The sequence below is a fragment of the Eschrichtius robustus genome, chromosome 15, assembly GCF_028021215.1.
Source record: "Eschrichtius robustus isolate mEscRob2 chromosome 15, mEscRob2.pri, whole genome shotgun sequence".
Lineage (NCBI taxonomy): Eukaryota > Metazoa > Chordata > Mammalia > Artiodactyla > Eschrichtiidae > Eschrichtius > Eschrichtius robustus.
In genome coordinates this window covers 52642789-52662337 of record NC_090838.1, presented here as the reverse complement: position 1 = coordinate 52662337, position 19549 = coordinate 52642789, and the positions used below count along the sequence as shown (strand labels likewise).

Here is a 19549-nt window from a genome sequence, read left to right as displayed (position 1 = left end):
CCACCCCCAGTTTTTTTGGTTCCTGAAGATTTATTAGCATGCTATGAAAGTGTTGAATGATTTTTTTTTAATAGGGATAAAAAAATATGTTGTTGGCCTCATTATCAAGACGTCATCTGACCCAACTTGTGTAGAGGTAAGAGCTTTTTTGCAGATTATTGTGAGAGTATAAAATCATTTAAATATTGGGTCTTCAACTTAAACCCACTTCTGTCACAGACATACAGACACATATATGCACAATCATTTACAGTAGATCTGCAGTCATTTTTTTTTCTCTCTATGGGGGTGTGGGTTGCCTATATTTGTTATTTATGTATCTATTTTAAGTCCTCGTTTAATCTAAGCTTTTTTCTTTTCTTAGAAGGAAAAGGTATATATCGGGAAATTAAATATGATTCTTGTTCAGGTAAGTTTTTAGTTGACACACTGTTCCCCTGAGAAGGATTAAGTGCTTCAGTTCAGGCTGAGTGGTGGAACAAAATAGTCTAAACTACTTTTATCGAATAACTAAACTAACATCTTGCAGAGTAGTGATAGTAATCTTCACAGTAATTACAATAGTTAGCCTGCCATCTAGCATTTAAAATTGTTAATATGCTTTGGTAGGAAACATCAAATACGGTACTGTAAAACCTTCACTTCTTTGGCTCCAATATGGATTGAACTGATTAAAAAATTTCTCATCTAATGCAAATGAAAACTACAATGAGGTATCAGCTCACACTGGTCAGAATGGCCATTATCAAAAAAATCTAGAAACAATAAATGCTGGAAAAGGTGTGGTGAAAAGGGAACCCTCCTGCACTGTTGGTGGGAATGTAAATTGTTACAACCACTATAGAAAACAGTATGGAGGTTCCTTAAAAAACTAAAAATAGAACTACCATATGACCCAGTAGTCCCACTACTGGGCATATACCCTGCAAAAACCATAATTCAAAGAGACATGTACCACAGTGTTCATTGCAGCACTGTTTACAATAGCCAGGACATGGAACCAACCTAAATGTCCATCAACAGATGAATGGATAAAGAAGATGTGGCACATATATACAATGGAACATTACTCAGCCATAAAAAGAAACGAAATTCAGTTATTTGCAGTGAGGTGGCTGGACCTAGAGTCTGTCATACTTAAGTCAGAAAGAGAAAGACAAATACCGTATGCTAATGAATATAATATATATGGAATCTTAAAAAAAAAATGGTACTGATGAACCTAGTTGCAGGGCAGGAATAAAGATGTAGACATAGGGAATCGACTTGACAAAAGGTGGGAGGGGGAAGCTGGGGTGAAGTGAGAGTAGCATCGACATATATACACTACCGAACGTAAAATAGTTAGCTAGTGGGAAGCAGCAGCATAGCATAGGGAGATCAGCTCGGTGCTTTGCAGTGACCTAGAGGGGTGGGATGGGGGGAGGCTCAAGAGGGAGGGGATATGGGGACATATGTATACATATGGCCGATTCACTTTGCTGTACAACAGAAACTAACACAATAAATAGTTACTCCAATAAAGATCTATTAAAATAAAAAATTTTTTTTCTCATCTGTCTCATACTGTGCATGTTTCCTTTCCATGTCCACTATCTCAGTCTTATTAATTCATTGAAAAAATTGCCTTTGAATTCAAGCATCCCTTTAATTGATCTCTATACTTAGCCTGTTTTTTAATCTTTCTATATGTGTAACTTTAGAAATTTTAAGTTTACCTACCTTTTATAATATGTCCAAAAAATTTCTTGAGAACATTAATTAGTATGTGAGGGAAAAAACAGGTTTTTTTAAATTTAATAAGTTATCGAAACATTGGGTTTTCCTAAACACTTGGATTTTCACTAAGTTAAACTGGCTTTTATTGAGGACTTTTTGTTGTTAACGTATCTCTGAATGGGAAGAGGGAGGAGTCCAAAGAGGTTAAGTTGCTATTACAGAATATTGTTGGGAAATCCCTAGCATACAGAATCAACAGTACAGACCTTAAAATTGAATACAGTCCATTAGGCTTTTGGTCAAAGATGATTCTGTCCCCAAATGTAATGCTTCTTTTCTTCCAAATTTGTATCTCCAAACCCTACCTATATTTCAAGGCCCAGATTCCAGCCAAAGAAAATATCTTTCCCTGCCCATCACCTTTTTATCATTTAGAGTTAGATCTTACAGTCTCTTAGGATAATTTGCACATATCTGGCAAATATTGATATGCATACACATTAGAGCTAGATTAGATGAATCAGGATAATTGAGAGGAGGAACAGGGCACTTGAGACACAGAACTTTGTGTTGTAGTTTCTACTCAGTACATTCTGTAGAGAGCAGCACATTTCCTGTCTTAATAAAGGGGAAGAAAATGAAAGGTGGTTGATATTTGCTCCTGCTTTTGGTATCACACAATTTCTATGAAGTTTGTTTTCTTTACCATTGACAAGTGAAATGAAATTAACATTTCCTATCTTATTTTAGATACTGAAACAAGAATGGCCAAAACATTGGCCAACTTTTATCAGTGACATTGTTGGAGCAAGTAGGACCAGTGAAAGTCTCTGTCAGAATAATATGGTGATTCTGAAACTCTTGAGTGAAGAAGTATTTGATTTCTCTAGTGGACAGATAACCCAAGTGAAAGCTAAGCATTTAAAAGACAGGCAAGTAATTGTTTTGGACATTTTAAGTAATTTCTCTAGCAATTTCAAGGAATTTGGAGGTAGATTGTAAATTTTTAAGGAACTATGATTATCAAAAGTTAACACTTAATTCTTTTTGACTACAAATTTAAATAGTGCTAAAGTGGCCTAATATTCTAAATAATGGAGGCTTGAAAAATATGTATGACATTATAGCAAAATTAACTTCATGCATGTCATGTGGAAGGAATATAGGTTAAGAATTCCCAAAAAACTCTTTGGAATCTGTTTTATATGATGTCTAGTTAATCATAGGTCCAAGGATATGACTTGTGTCCAAATGTCTACTTTATTCTTAATGTTCCTACATTTTATCAGTTTCCCTATAGTTAACACCAGGAACATGCCAGATTTTATTTTCTTCAACATAGTAATAAAAATGTGTTTAGTCATTAGGGAACAGAAATAGAAATGTTTTACCTTTATGTATTCAGACTAGCTTCAGAATTTAGGATTTTTTCTCTGGTTTGGTGTATAAGCACATTTTAGGTTTGGGGATATATCGAACACTTCTCTCATTTTGGAGAGTTCTGTTTTGACTGTCTTGATTTAAAAGACTAGGTTGAGGGACTTCCGTGGCCGTCTATTGTTTAAGACACCGCGCTTCCACTGCAGGGGGCGTGGGTTCGATACCTGGTTGGGGAACTAAGATCCCACATGCCATGCGGTGTGGCCGAATTTTAAAAAATAAATAAAAGATGAGATTGATTGAAATTATTCAAGTAGAGTAAGGATGACATGAAAACCAAACCTTCAAGAATGAAATTAAGTGCTATTTATAGGTGAGTTTTAAGAGTGATATTTACACATAGTTTTAATAGCTTTGTAACTTTCGATGAAGTTATATCTGTGTTTATAAATAGAAGTAACTCAAGTTTTCAATGGCTGCTGAAATGTTGTTAGTATGTAAATAATGACAGTATTCATTTCTATGTGTGTTCTGAACTGATCAATTTTTTTTTTTTAGCATGTGCAATGAATTCTCACAAATTTTTCAGCTTTGTCAGTTTGTGATGGTAAGTGCTTTTAATTTCATTTTTAAAAATAATTAATTATATAGGAAGATGATAATTTACAATCATGTTTTTGTTGTAGGAAAATTCCCAAAATGCTCCACTTGTACATGCAACTTTGGAAACGTTGCTCAGATTTCTTAACTGGATTCCGCTTGGATATATTTTTGAGACCAAGTTAATCAGCACATTAATTTATAAGGTATAGTGAATACATTTCAGTTATATTTATCACTGGATAGTGGTGTGTATTTTCTTAATTTGTAATGCTCTTTTGAATATTAAAACCATTCCACATTCACAGCCATAATCAACCTTGTTTCTGAGATGAGGAAATTGCTCAGAAGAACTTTTCTGTAGTTTCAGCTACTAATTCTTAAAAACAGTGTCAGAATTTTATGATTCTGCCACTCATACCAGGCAATCTCCCAAATTCTATGTGAACAACTAATAATGAATTTGGTTTCCTTTTAGTTACAGTAGCATGTAATACCTATGCAAAGTCTTTTAATTGTTCATCCAGAGATAGTTACCAATTGGTTATATTTCCAGATGTTTTCTAATCAGATATAATGAGTAAATTATGTATTTAATCAAGACCTTATAAAAGCATACTATTATAACTTACGTTTGGGGCTTTGTAGTTGAGGGCTTGATATGGTCATATTCTAATCTGAATTTACTGTGTTAGAGCCACCATTTTATCCATAGACAGTTTATTTTAAATTGTTTGCCGTTGTCAACAGTAGTGCAGGAAATATTGGACATTTATGCACTTGTCCAAATATTTACTTGGTATAAATTTTAATACGTGTAAGTATTGGATCAATAGGTATGTCCATTTTTAAGGCTTCTGATGCTTACCAAATTTCCATCCCCTAATGGGAGGCTATTTTTATACCTTCTCAATAGTTAAATATGAAAGAGCCAGTTTTTCCACACCTTATTAATCCTAGGTACATTGTCCATCTCTTAAAATCCTAAACAATTATAATCTTTTTAGATTATACAGAAAACATGATGTCTTTAAAAGTCATGTAATAGATTGTGGGGAAAGTTTCTAAGCAACTTTGTGATTTCCAAGTGTCTGAGGACACATCAGAAGAAAACACAGTATTCTCCTAAAGCATTTACTGTCTGTTGGATGGATAACAAAATTTCCTTAAAATACATGTGCCAAAAAACCCTATCACCACCTATTTGCCTGATATTTTTCCTCTGTGTTCCTGATTTCTAAATCCTTTATTATTTTTTTAATTGTTAATTTTAAGTAAAGTGCTTCAGGCCATTTAACTTTATGCTTCCTCCCCCCCCCCCACTTTTTTTAAATTAAAATAGTTCCTGAATGTTCCAATGTTTCGAAATGTCTCTCTGAAGTGCCTCACTGAGATCGCTGGTGTGAGTGTAAGCCAGTATGAGGAACAATTTGTAACGCTATTTACGCTGACAATGATGCAGCTAAAACAGGTAATACAACACCCTTAAAAACTGACTAAACAATTTTAGTGCCTTAGAAAAAGTTGGGTTTGAGTTGAACCATTTCAGCACAGCTTACCATAAATAGATCAGCTGTAATGTGATTGTACATTTATTATATAAAATGAAGGGTAAGCTAGAAATTTTTATGAACATTTTGAAAATTCCTTGAAGTAAATGTTCTGGGAGTGTCATGGTAATTTATTTCTACAGAATTTAGAGGCTTGGTAACCTGGGGTTTAATATCAGTTCTGCCTTTGACCTTTCATCTCTTAAATGAAGGGATTAGCCAAGTGTTAGTTTGACTAGGTGTATATGAAATTATCTAGAAGGTTAATCATAAAACTACATTACTATATACGTTCGAGATCTGAATCAACTATTTTTACATTTTTAATAACACTAGGTGGGAAAACTCTGATGTAGGGAATATTTCAAAGCATAATCTTTGAGGAAATTTTACTACTTGCAACTTTTAAAAAAATCAAAAGCTAGGATAGAATGTTAGAAAAATGGATATAATAGACCAAGGCATTCTAGGGACGAATAAGCTGTTTAACTCCATATGGTTTTTTTGTTGTTTTTTTTAAAAAAATTTATTTATTTGGTTGCACCGGGTCTTAGTTGCGGCAGGCGGGCTCCTTAGTTGTGGCATGTGAACTCTTTATTGTGGCATACATGTCTAGTTCCCTGACCAGGGATCAAACCCGGGCCCCCTGCATTGGAAACTTGGAGTCTTATCCACTGCGCCACCAGGGAAGTCCCACTCCGTATTTTTTAAAATTAGTAAAAGGGTGGTGGAAATTTAGAACTTAAATGTGGTATCTTTGTTGTTTTTAAAATGAAGGGGTTATGATCCATATTTAAACTTGCAGATGCTTCCTTTAAATACCAATATTCGACTTGCATACTCGAATGGAAAGGATGATGAACAGAACTTTATTCAAAATCTCAGTTTGTTTCTCTGCACCTTTCTTAAAGAACATGGTCAACTTATAGAAAAAAGATTAAATCTCAGGGAAACACTCATGGAGGTAGGCTTTGTGGAGCCTTTGGCTTCTGAAATTAATAATAAAAACTTAAAGTACACCTTTGTTCTAAAAATTCCTGTACCTTTTAACATATCTTCTTACCTGTTACTTGTCTGTGCAATATAAATATATGTTGTCAATTCTGAATTATAGTTGTTAAAAGCCAAGTGTCACGATTTTTGTGTTCTACTCAATACCAGATCAATAATTTATAATGAAAATTAAATTCCTAAAGCGTGTGCAGATTTGTCATTTCTAAGATGAAAAGTCTAAAGACCTTATTTTAAAATTGAGATGTAATTCACATAACATAAAACTATCCATTGTAAATTGTTTGATTCAGTGGCATTTAGTACATTCACAGTGTTGTCAACCATTTACCTATTCCAAAACATTTTCATCACCCACAAAGGATGATGTACCCATTGAAACAGTCACTCCCTCAATCCGCTCTACCCTCCAGTCCCTAGCAACCAGTAATTTGCTTTACATCTCAATGGATTTAACTATTCTGAACCTTTCATATAAATGGAATCATAACATACTGATTTTTGTCATTGGTTTCTTTCAGTTAGCATGTTACCATGTTACAGCATGTATCAGTACTTAATCCCTTTCATGGCTGAATAATACTCCTTTGTATGGATTTACATTGAGTTTTGTGTCCGTTCATCTGTTGAACATTTGGATTATTATTATTATTTTTTTAATGATTCAGATTTTTCTTTTTAATTTATTTATTTATTTTTGTTTGCGGTGGGTCTTCATTGCTGCACGTGGGCTTTTCTCTAGTTGCGGTGAGTGGGGGCCACTCTTCATTGCGGTGTGCAGGCCTCTCACCGCGGTGGCCTCTCTCGTTGCAGAGCATGGGCTCCAGCCACGCGGGCTTCAGTAGTTGTGGCTCACGGGCTTTGTTGCTCCGCGGCATGTGGGATCCTCCCAGACCAGGGCTCGAACCCATGTACCCCGCATTGGCAGGCAGACTCTCAACCACTGCGCCGCCAGGGAAGCCCCATTTGGATTATTTCTACCTTTTTGCTATTACCAAATGTCTTTTAATGTCCATACCTTTTTACAATCACGTAAGTTTCTTGACGCGTCCTAGGACATGTCAGAAGAAAGCACAATTGTTCCTAGAGAATTTCTGTTGTCTGTTTGATGAATAATGAAATGTCAGGGTTGTACAGAATGCAACATGAGTTTTTATTTCCCATTAACATAGCAAATGGAAAGCAGTTTGAGGTTGGTTAGTAACGTCTAAGGATTGTTTTAATAGTTTTGGTCTCCTGTGTAGGCCCTTCATTATATGTTGTTGGTATCGGAAGTAGAGGAAACTGAAATCTTTAAGATTTGTCTTGAGTACTGGAATCACCTGGCAGCTGAACTCTATAGAGAGAGCCCATTCTCAACATCTGCCTCTCCATTGCTGTCTGGAAGTCAACATTTTGATGTTCCTCCCAGGAGGCAGCTGTATTTGCCTGTGTTGTCCAAGGTAACAATAGTGGGTGGTTGAGTGTGCTTCCTGTGATTTGGGGGACCAAATGCAAATACTGGCTTTTATTTTTTGGCTACATCTATCCAAGCACCACCTGTGAGTTTCTTAGGAATGCAAATGAGATGCAAGAAAGTTAACAATTGATTTTTATCCATGTTACTTACTCTTTTATATTGTGGGAATAATTTTGTTTGGTATGTTGGTATTAAGTGGGAGTGGGGGTTACATTTGATGTGACTGATTTCAAAGATCTGACAGATTTGTTTCTCTTGTTTATTGTTGAATAGGTCCGTTTACTGATGGTTAGTCGAATGGCTAAACCAGAGGAAGTATTAGTTGTAGAAAATGATCAGGGAGAAGTTGTAAGAGAATTCATGAAGGATACAGATTCCATAAATTTGTATAAGAATATGAGAGAAACATTAGGTAAGTTAATAAATACTGTTAATTTAATCTTTATCTTTGTAATTCAGTTTAGGGTGGAAATACTTTTTTAGGAAATGTGGCATGCTTAGGTTCTCAATCTGTTAATAGCCATCCTTATTAATGTACTGTTAGTCTTAGTAAAAATCTTTTTGCTCATTAAGTTTTGCATTTTGAAACATTTGGAATTTTTTTCCTTCCTTGTAGTTTATCTTACTCATCTGGATTATGTAGATACAGAAAGAATAATGACTGAGAAGCTTCACAATCAAGTGAATGGTACGGAGTGGTCATGGAAAAATTTGAATACATTGTGTTGGGCGATAGGCTCCATTAGTGGAGCAATGCATGAAGAGGATGAAAAACGATTTCTTGTTACTGTTATAAAGGTATGTAAGAGATAGGTATGAACTGGAACTTCAGCTAAGTGTATTTTATTACAAATGACTGAAATTTGTCTTATTTTACAGGATCTACTAGGATTATGTGAACAGAAAAGAGGCAAAGATAATAAAGCTATTATTGCATCAAATATCATGTACATAGTAGGTCAATATCCACGATTTTTAAGAGCTCACTGGAAATTCTTGAAGACTGTAGTTAACAAGCTCTTTGAATTCATGCATGGTAAATCCTATTTGCTTAATATATTTTATTACTTTTGCTGAATAAAAAATGGAAAATTTTTCTAGAAAATTTTTTTGATGATTGTTTTTGTTTTGTTAAGAGACCCATGATGGAGTCCAGGACATGGCTTGTGATACTTTCATTAAAATAGCTCAAAAGTGCCGCAGGCATTTTGTTCAGGTTCAAGTTGGAGAAGTAATGCCATTTATTGATGAGATTTTGAACAACATTAACACTATAATTTGTGATCTTCAGCCTCAACAGGTATGTGGATCAGCAAGCATATTTTTCTTAGAAAGTAACTACTGTTTTAATGAGAATTTATTAATGGGAATAGAAAGAAAGCCACTCTTGAATTCAGTTCAAGTGTTTCTGTGGTTAGGTTTTTATAGTGAGGCAGAAATTCAACCAAAAGTTTGTTAGGCTGTTTTCCTACTTAATATAAATTATTTCTGACACTTTAACAAAATTAGTTTAAGTGTATATGTGGATTGTTTGTGTGTGGTTTTCCTTATTATGATGCATGCAAGTAAAATGTCTGCCTTTTAACATAGGTCCATACATTTTATGAAGCTGTGGGGTACATGATTGGTGCACAAACAGACCAAACAGTACAAGAACATTTGATAGAAAAATACATGCTACTTCCTAATCAGGTTTGGGATAGCATAATCCAGCAAGCAACCAAAGTAAGTTTTATTACTTTTTGTAAAAGTTCTAATGGAAATTGAGAAAATTATATTTACAGAAGTAGTAAATTTAGTACCTTTGACATGTATATCTGATCCATAAGTGCTTTTATGTGTACTTTTGCACATTGAAAAAATTGTAATATTTTTATTCTGTTTTGATGGAAAATTGGGAATATTTTGCTCTATTTTTAGTAATAAAGACTTTTTACATTAGTTTCACCATTTAACATTATAAATGTGATGGTGCTTTGGAGTAATGTGGGTCATGTTTTTTGCTTTAGCTACAAGAATAATTCTGATATGTTAAATGGAGTTGTTTTTTTGTCCTTCGCAGAATGTGGATATACTTAAAGATCCTGAAACAGTCAAGCAACTTGGTAGCATATTGAAAACAAATGTGAGAGCCTGCAAAGCGGTTGGACACCCGTTTGTGATTCAGCTTGGGAGAATTTATTTAGATATGCTTAATGTATACAAGTGCCTCAGTGAAAATATTTCTGCAGCTATTCAAGCTAATGGTAAGCGATTCTGAATTCTTATGGAATGATGTATTAATAAGTCAGTTCTGCATTCACTGCCTTGGCATAAGCATTCAGCACTTCTCACAGATTTAAATTAATCCGTCCCATGTTTCAGGCAATCCTAGACAATTTTTTTAACCACTCACATGCCCCTTTCCCCTATAAAATTAGTCTTAGTTTATTTTCCCAGGAAATTCATCTGTGTACTCTTGTCTTTAAGTTTTCTAATGGTAAATGGGAACTAATAGTGTCTGAAGTACATGTAACTGCCAGTGTAGAATTTTAGTTGTTAAGTTGGATTCCACCTGATTGTATTTTTTAGGTGAGATGGTTACAAAGCAACCATTGATTAGAAGTATGCGAACAGTAAAAAGGGAAACTTTAAAGTTAATATCTGGTTGGGTGAGCCGGTCCAATGATCCGCAGATGGTAAGTGAGATGTGCTTTTTGTTTTTAAAGTTGATGCTGCATTCTCTGGAATGTGCATATATTCTGTATGCGTTTAGCTCTTTTAAAGGTAATTAGATGATTACATCTGGCATTATTTTATAACATTCTATTTAGTGGAGTCCTTAAGTACATTAAAATAATAAGATATATACCATCTTTGAAAGAAATTGCTGTTAGTGGTGGGGGCGTTGGTGATGTAACAAGATAGCTGAGATGATTGGGTCGTTTTTATTTTTCCATGGATAGAGTTCAGATGAAATTTTTGTTTTCCTCATGGCTTTGAGAGCAATTTGCAAAGCTGTCATTAGTTTGCCTCTTCAGTGGTGGGGGGAGTAAGCACTTTCCTAGTTGAAGGTTTAGTCTCTTTTGCTCTCTTATTCCTGTTAGTCTTAAATGGTTTTCAGAAACTAAACCAGCTCCATATGCCTCAACTTGGGGAAAATGAGATTTATGTTTAGTTATTGTATACCTTTCATTTTCTTGATCCTGGAAACATTACCAAAAATCCTATTCTGTTTATCACTATTGTGTGGAAGCAGCACTGACAACTGTGCTACTTACTTTCATAATTTTGAACTTTCAATATTGTTCCTATTGATATGGAAATTTTTTTCAGGAAATTCTCAAGGTATCAAGCTTAAATACCGAAAGGTTTTAAACATGTATTATGTATGAGATCAGAACTGTATTTAAAATTGGAAAGTAAAAAGTAGGATGAATTGAAGGAATTGAGAAGTTCATAATTTACAACAACTTAGGCAATAATTTCAGGAGTATCAGTGGTAATAAGAAGAAGGGTCTCATTATGTTTTACAACTAAGGTTTATGTTGAGGTTTGGGGCTGTGAATTCAAAGATAGTCAAACACTTCAGATCCAGTATATAGGAAAATAAATTATTTCAGTGTTAAGAGTAGAAATGTGAGGGTGGGGGAGGAAAAAATAAATGAGTCATGGGTATGAAATGTATAATGTGGGGAATATAGTCAATAACTCATATCTTTTTATGGTGACAGATCATAACTAGACTTAATGTGGTGATCATTTTGAAATGTATAAAAATACCAGATCACTCACTATGCTGTGTAGCAGGAAGTAACATCGTGTTGTAGATCAACAGACATACAACGAACTCATAGAAAAAGATACCAGATTTGTGTTTACCAGAGGTGGGGGAATGAGGGGAGGGGAAATTGGATGAAGGCAGTCAAAAGATATAACGTTCAGTTTTAACATAAATAAGTACTAAGGATGTAATGTACAAGCATGATAAATACAATTAACACTGCTGTATGTTATATAAGAAAGTTTGTTAAGAGTAAATCCTAAACGTTTTCATCACAGTTTTTTTTTTCTATTTGTATCTATATGATGATGTTCACTAAACTTATTTTATAATCATTTCATGTATGTAAGTAAACTTAGCGCTATATATTAATCATGTCTCAATAAAACTTGAAGGAAGAAAAAGAACTGAGACTCAGTTCTAGTTAAGAGAAACCAGGTAGGTAAAAGGAAAAATAATTTTGTGCTTATCCTTCAAATCTTAACTAGACTTGTTTTGTATGGTGGGACGCTACTAACTAGTAATCTTCAGGTAAATGAAACATGGTTATATTTATTGTGTACATCTTAATGGAGAACCTATTAAAAGCATAGAAGTTACGCCTTACTAAGACTATATTTATTGAGAATCTTGGAAACCCTCACACACAGTCTTTCTGGCATAGTCCAGTTCCTTTTTTGAGAGTAAGTGATGGTTATTATTTCTGATTATTAAAATATCAACTAACATTCATTAAATTAAAAAAAATCATTGAGTGGGTGTCTACTTTTGGTTAGATATGAGTACCTTGGTACAGTATTGGTGAGGAGGACTCTACTTTGAGGTTACCCATCGCATACACACAGTATTCCTAGAATCCTGGTCCTGCCACAATACTTAGAGCGTCAGGCCGCAGTTTTCTTTAATAATTACAGATTTAAACTATGCAATGTCCATGGCCCTTCTCAGCCTATTGTGATTTCTCGCTTTCTCTTGGTAAAGTTTTAATATACAAAAACTTTTAAAGCACAGGAGTTTCCAGTTTTCAGCAGATGATCAACCTAGATTAAATCTTACAGATGACATTGACCTAGCTGCTTAATAAGAGTTAGCAAGTGCCTACATTAAAATTGAAAAGTTGTGGATTTTTTGTTTTTTTGTTTTTTTTTAAACAGGTAGCTGAAAATTTTGTTCCTCCTCTGTTGGATGCAGTTCTCATTGATTATCAGAGAAATGTCCCAGCTGCTAGAGAACCAGAAGTGCTTAGTACTATGGCTATTATTGTCAACAAGTTAGGAGGACATATAACAGCTGAAATACCTCAAATATTTGATGCTGTTTTTGAATGCACATTGAATATGATAAATAAGGTATGTGATTTGCATTTCAGTTACATAACGGGAGGTTCTGCAGTATGTCCTTATCACTTTTAAAAGCATAAATGATGGCTGTCTATGAGTACAGCATAAACTTTAGGCTCTGATATTAAATATTTGAACTTCTAGATAAGAAAAATATTTGTTTTTTAAATTTACAAAAGTAAATTTGATAGATTGTTTATTCAAATAGCAGCTAGCATTTATTGAAAACTTGCTGCATTTTAGTCACTGGCTTTTTAAAGTGTAGTCTGTGCTTATAAGGAATGGGAAAATGTATTAATCAAAAAGAAAAAAATGTACATTTAAGTGTACACATTTACACAGTAGATAACAATTTTTCTAATCTGTATTAGTGATCTCAAAGTCACTTAAAAGTGGTAATAACAGCCTCAGAGTTAATAGAAAATATGACGGTCTTTATGTGGGTTTTGTTGAGTTCTCTTTATAATAAGGTGAACTTGTATTCCTTCACTTTGGTAATTCATTTGTCTAATAAATAGTAATTTTGTCTTCCCTGGCAGGTGAATTCTGTTATCTTTTGAGTTTGACTTTCACATCTTACGGGGTCCACTAACAACTCCAAACATTTATACTGAATTAGGGCTTGCTTTCCCCCTTCCATTTAACATAATTCAGGCATTGAAACTTTATTTTGTTCCCACTATTTGTTTTTAGGACTTTGAGGAATATCCTGAGCACAGAACGAACTTTTTCTTACTACTTCAGGCTGTCAATTCTCATTGTTTCCCAGCATTCCTGGCTATTCCACCTGCACAGTTTAAACTTGTTTTGGATTCCATCATTTGGGCTTTCAAACATACTATGAGGAATGTAGCAGATACAGGTAAATACATAGAAACGATGTTCTTTATTCATTTGCCTACCAACCCCACAGTCCGTGTACAGACACTTACAGGTAGGTGTATAGTGGTAGACAAGTAGGTATCACTTCACTTGTCATGGTTTTGTTTGAATGCATCAATTGCATAGATAGGTCTGAGTAAGTCCTATAAACAGTTTAATCAGATCCAGAGTGAGTTCATAGGCAGAATTGAGTTACGGGGAGATGGGCATAAGATTCAAGGCAGGGAGACCATCACTCACCCATATCCTCACCAGTGTTTCCTTTTCCCCATATGCTTTTCCTCTGTGGCACCGAGGGTCAACTAAGGATAAAACAAGAAGACTTTATAGTTGGAGGGTTTGTTTTCCTTTTAAATAGTAACTGTTTTATGTAATAGAAAAATCTACTCAGTTGCACTGGTTTTGGAGTGGATGGAGAGAATCAACTAAACCTTCAGAAATACTGGAAAGGTGGTAATGGTTAGATTATAGCCTGTAAGTTAGCAGACATTGATTCCAGTTTAACTCCATTACTGAGTCAAGATAAGTTAGGCAAATAATTGTCATTAGCAAAAGAAGAGGGGCGAATGGACTTTGAATGAATTGTTTAATAGCTGAAACACTATCATGAATGTCAGTATGTAATAACGTTGTTGGCATTATATGTATTTTAGGCTTACAGATACTTTTTACACTCTTACAAAATGTTGCACAAGAAGAAGCTGCAGCTCAGAGTTTCTATCAAACTTATTTTTGTGATATTCTTCAGCATATCTTTTCTGTTGTGACAGACACCTCACATACTGCTGGTAAGAATTTAAAGCCATAAAAATATGTGTTCCGGTTGCTATTACATCTTGGAGTTAATGATGTCCTTCTTATCAACAGGTTTGACAATGCATGCATCTATCCTTGCATATATGTTTAATTTGGTTGAAGAAGGAAAAATAAGTACACCATTAAATCCTGGAAATCCGGTTAACAACCAAATGTTTATTCAGGAATATGTGGCTAATCTTCTTAAGTCTGCATTCCCTCATCTTCAGGAGTAAGTATAAATAGACTTTTTAATAAACTTAAATTTTTAAGTTTTTTTTTAAAGCAATTAATTAATCATTGTGTTTTGACTTGCAGTGCTCAAGTAAAGCTCTTTGTGACAGGACTTTTCAGCTTAAATCAGGATATTCCTGCATTCAAGGAACATCTTAGGGATTTCCTGGTACAGATAAAGGTATGTATTTTATTTGCAGTTTGCAGAAGTATTGACTAAATACTGATTGAATTCTTGCATCCAGAATTGACTTGACCACTTTTTGTAATGCAAAATGAGTGGGTTTTAAAATATGTGTAGTCTTACTCTTTTGAGACTGATTACAGAAAGAAACACTTTCAAAGTGAAGGCCAGGAAGAGGAGATAGGTTTGAAATGTTCGGGGGAACTTTTTAATATAATTCATTTCAGAATATCTATTGCAACATTGTGATTGAATCCCATAGGTATTTTTAAAGGAGTGGAATGGGTGAAAGAAACACATTGGTAGTTCCTTTTGGGATTTTCCATTTTGTTAGTAAGGAATTCATTTTAGGGGGAACATGATAATTAGCAGATAACCAGCCTATTTTTACTGCTGTTACAATGCTCCATTTACTTATGGGAAGAGGGATTTTTCTTGTATCATCATGCTTTAAAGAAATACAAAAAGTACCATAAAACTCATGAGTAGTTGATGAGTTATCTATGTCTGTTAAAGAATTGGTCACATAAGATATTTAGGTTTTTTTCCCTCCAAAATACAAAGGTTTTGTTGTTGGGTTTTGTTTTTTGTTTGTTTTTTTTTTTTTACTGTAAATATAAAATTAGTAAAAAAACAAACAAACTAATTCATAAAGTAGAGAGTGTATAAAGGATGAAAATTGTCTGAAACACAGCTGTGAGGACAATTATAGTTAAACTTGATCATTAGTCTTTCTTGGTATCATTGCTTATGGAGTATATTTTGTATATGGCATTATACTATCCCTCTTTTGAAATCTTTTTTCCCCCCAACTAACACCTTTGGTTTTTAATTCAATTGTGTAGAATTATAAAAATAATATACCATAATTTAAACTCAATAATTGATGGATAAATTATATTGCTTGTGTAAACTGGGAGGTGCTTATCTACACTTTTTTTTTCCCAAAGGCAAGTCATTTTCCGAATTGAGGTTTACTAAAGTATGTTGACATTTCAACTATCTGTTTCCACAGGAGTTTGCAGGTGAAGATACATCGGATCTCTTTTTGGAAGAAAGAGAAACAGCCCTTCGACAGGCTCAGGAAGAGAAACATAAACTTCAAATGTCTGTCCCTGGCATCCTTAATCCACATGAAATTCCAGAAGAAATGTGTGATTAAAGTCAGAAGTCATGCTGGGTTTTTTGTTTTTTTTTTTTTCTTTTTCTGTTTCTTTTTTTTTTTTTTTTCCTCTGCAACTCTTGTTAGCAGATGAAAACAGCATCTGGATATTTGTCGACCAAAATGATGCCAATTTGTAAATTAAAATGTCACCTAGTGGCCCTTTTTCTTATGTGTTTTTTGTATAAGAAATTTTCTGTGAAATATCCTTCCATTGTTTAAGCTTTTGTTTGGTCATCTTTATTTAGTTTGCATGAAGTTGGAAATTAAGGCATTTTTAAAAATTTTACTTCATGCCCATTTTGTGGCTGGGATGGGGGGAGGAGGCAAATTCAATTTGAACATATACTTGTAAATTCTAATGCAAAATTATACAATTTTTCCTGTAAACAATACCAGTTTTTAATTAGGGAGCATTTTCTTTCTAGCCTGTATTTCAGTCTAGAAGAAAAGATAATGAGTAAGACAAATTGCGTTGTTAAAAGGATTATTATAGTGCTGCATTGTCTGAAATTAGCACCTCTTGGACTGAATTGTTTGTCTAGGCTACATGTATTACAAGTCTGTTTGGCAAGTTTGCAGCAGGATCATGTGCATATCATCCCATTGTAAAGCGACTTCAAAAAATATGGGAACACAGTTAGTTATTTTTACACAGTTCTTTTTGTTTGTGTGTGTGTGTGCTGTCGCTTGTCGACAACAGCTTTTTGTTTTCCTCAATGAGGAGTGTTGCTCATTTGTGAGCCTTCATTAACTCGAAGTGAAATGGTTAAAAATATTTATCCTGTTAGAATAGGCTGCATCTTTTTAACAACTCATTAAAAAACAAAACAAAACTCTGGCTTTTGAGATGACTTATACTAATTTACATTGTTTACCAAGCTGTAGTGCTTTAAGAACACTACTTAAAAAGCAAAATAAACTTGGTTTACATTTATTTTCCCTTTATTGGCTCAAACTTATTCCTATATTAATGAAAGTAGTTATTTGTGTTTAGGTATTAGGTAACATTTTTAAATGAAGTTTGAAACCTGTTGACTTCTAAATATTATTTCTAAGGTTATTAAGTAAAGGCAGCACTTGTATAAAATGAACATGCTCCTGAGATACCTTCTGTTCCCAAGAAACAAGTCCTTCCTGTGACAGCTTGGTGCACATTTTACCTTTATTTGTGGTTAAAAAGCATCTTCTTTATTCTGGTTAGGAGCTAGGGGTAACAAAGCTTAAAATTAGCCTTAATGAGAACCAAGGGGCAAAAAGCTACTGCACATATTCTTGATTAATTGCACTCTTGTAAAACAACCCTTGGAAGTAGTCCCTTTAAGAAAGGTGGGAGGAGAGGAAAAAATGTGTAGAGTGCCTACGAAATATGAAAAGGGAGTAGAAAAAGGAAACCAACTTGGGTGAACCTGTTTCCAGAGGATTAAATTAGCCTTCTATAAACCTAGACTAAAACCTAAGCATTTGAAGTGCCTCACGTTCGTGGAGAATCAGCAACTTGGTATAATTGCTGTACTCCTAACTTTATAGGTCTTTGGCAAAAACTAGCATCATTTTAGTAGAATGTAATCATACATAAAATAGTCATATTTTAGAACAGATGGTAAGATTTTTAAATGTGTTCAAAGAGGAATATTGAAGGACTTTGTTTAAAACTTCAACTTTGTTAAAAGCTTGATTTGATCACTGGTATTTGCCTAAAAAGAGGTTTTCTTGGATCAGTCAAGACTTCAAGTCCAAATCGTTTGCTGTATTTGAAATCAGCTGTAAGTTCATGTTTGGTTTAGAACAGCTGTCATCATTTCCATCAGTGGTCACATGTAATTTTCTTACCCTATAGCCCCATTGCCTACCTTGATATGTTCTGGATGTTTAAGAAACCAAGCTTTGGCCAAAATGAGACTATGATAGCTATAGCAAATTAAATCTAGGGTGGGCATTTTTTGCTTAATTGAAAGTTAATCATATCAGGCCAGCCTCAAGGTATTTGACAGCAAAGCACACTGATAAACTGGCCATTCGAGACGTTTGGTTTAGTGCTGTTTAACTCTTGGAACAAGGCAATGTCTCAGTTACAAATTGTGAAAGAGAACTAGAATTGTCTCATAAGTGGGTCTGAATCCTGGTCTAGGCACCCATTAGAATCTTGGGCAAGTCATTTGAACTTTGAAGATGGGATCACAAAGCTAATTCCTGAGTCAGTTGTGAGGATATCTCAACCAACAGTAGGATGCATTTTTTTCTTCACATTTTAGCATGTCTGGAAATCAGGGTGTATTTTATAATCCATGGCACCTGAAAATTACAGTGGCGAGGCAATACCACTGACATTTCCCTGCTCGTCCCTGTGTGAACTTAGTTATAATGGTTTGTAAGCATTTATTTAATTGCTATTTAAAAGTGTGTTACAAAGGATTGCTCAGCAACAAAATAAAATGTTACTTATATGCAAAATGGCAGAGGCAGCAGGACATAAACTAGATAATAAAGGGAGGAAATACTCATTGTTGGAAGGATAGTCACACTTCCATATTTTCTTGCAAAGTGGCAACCAGGTTTTTTGGGGGACCTAAGCAGGGGAGCTGCCCATAAGTTATAATGCAAAGAATTGTCCACCAAATGCCAAGCAGTGCAGTTTTATTCATAAGAAACATTGAAATTTCAAAAAGGCTGCCGTAACCAGTTCATGTATTTTGTAGTAAGGACTATCACATTGTCATAGTTGAAATTGTTTTCTTGTTCTCGATGGTACATAAAATTAATGGTACATCTTGCAACTGATATCTTAGAATTGAAATAAAGCAGAAAGTAAAACAAGTGTGAGTTCAGTCTTCACAGGCTGTCAACTCCACATTGAGTCAAATCTATGAAAGACTGACTCGGGTGCAGATGTTTCATGATTTGATGCCAACAGATGCAAGGATGGAGTTGGAAAAAATACAGTATTAGAATACTGAGAAATTAATTGGTCTGATTTGCTGGTGTATGTATTGGATTTTCCTCCCAGAAAGTTTCCAGCAGAATTCAGTCTGTAACGTGTGAAGACTTAGGTCTATGGAAAAGAGGTTCAAAAAGTTGTAAGTCACGTAGTCAACCAATTCTGGTGTTGTGATGAGAAGCTCAAGAACAAAATGGATTATTAAGTTACATAAAAGTATATTAATAAGTAGTACTTTGGTACTTAAGTACTGTTGTAAAGTTAACAGTAAGTACCGTTGTAAAGTTTCTTACTGCTTTTTGTGCTTTTCATCTCTGATACATTCTGGGTAAACTTAAAAAATTAACTGTAATTCCATAATATATGTAGTTACATCCATGTTTAGATTTCCCCAGCAGTTCCTAAGAATTGTCTTTCATAGCTTATGTTTTTCCAAATAGGTATCCAATTCAGGTTCATGCTTTTTATATTTGTAGTTTTTAATTTCAATGATCGTTGTTTACTTGAAAAATATTTGGTTACTATGCGAACC

General features: G+C 34.3%; 1 protein-coding gene across 3 annotated transcripts in view; it reads left to right on the top strand.

Moving 5' to 3' along the window:
- Nucleotides 1–16915, top strand: part of XPO1 (exportin 1) — a 43128-nt gene extending 26213 nt beyond the window's left edge. For all 3 annotated transcript variants that reach the window (XM_068564495.1, XM_068564494.1, XM_068564496.1), the window contains 21 exons: nucleotides 75–136; nucleotides 365–409; nucleotides 2470–2651; nucleotides 3658–3706; nucleotides 3786–3905; nucleotides 5042–5170; nucleotides 6055–6213; nucleotides 7505–7702; nucleotides 7993–8131; nucleotides 8336–8517; nucleotides 8599–8755; nucleotides 8856–9019; nucleotides 9310–9444; nucleotides 9782–9965; nucleotides 10291–10397; nucleotides 12637–12831; nucleotides 13516–13684; nucleotides 14358–14492; nucleotides 14572–14731; nucleotides 14818–14914; nucleotides 15933–16915. In XM_068564495.1, the coding sequence (XP_068420596.1) occupies nucleotides 75–136; nucleotides 365–409; nucleotides 2470–2651; nucleotides 3658–3706; nucleotides 3786–3905; nucleotides 5042–5170; nucleotides 6055–6213; nucleotides 7505–7702; nucleotides 7993–8131; nucleotides 8336–8517; nucleotides 8599–8755; nucleotides 8856–9019; nucleotides 9310–9444; nucleotides 9782–9965; nucleotides 10291–10397; nucleotides 12637–12831; nucleotides 13516–13684; nucleotides 14358–14492; nucleotides 14572–14731; nucleotides 14818–14914; nucleotides 15933–16079 (2915 nt within the window). In that variant the 3' untranslated portion in view covers nucleotides 16080–16915. The remainder of the gene's footprint in view (nucleotides 1–74; nucleotides 137–364; nucleotides 410–2469; nucleotides 2652–3657; nucleotides 3707–3785; nucleotides 3906–5041; nucleotides 5171–6054; nucleotides 6214–7504; nucleotides 7703–7992; nucleotides 8132–8335; nucleotides 8518–8598; nucleotides 8756–8855; nucleotides 9020–9309; nucleotides 9445–9781; nucleotides 9966–10290; nucleotides 10398–12636; nucleotides 12832–13515; nucleotides 13685–14357; nucleotides 14493–14571; nucleotides 14732–14817; nucleotides 14915–15932) is intronic.
- Nucleotides 16916–19549: the final 2634 nt, after the last annotated feature.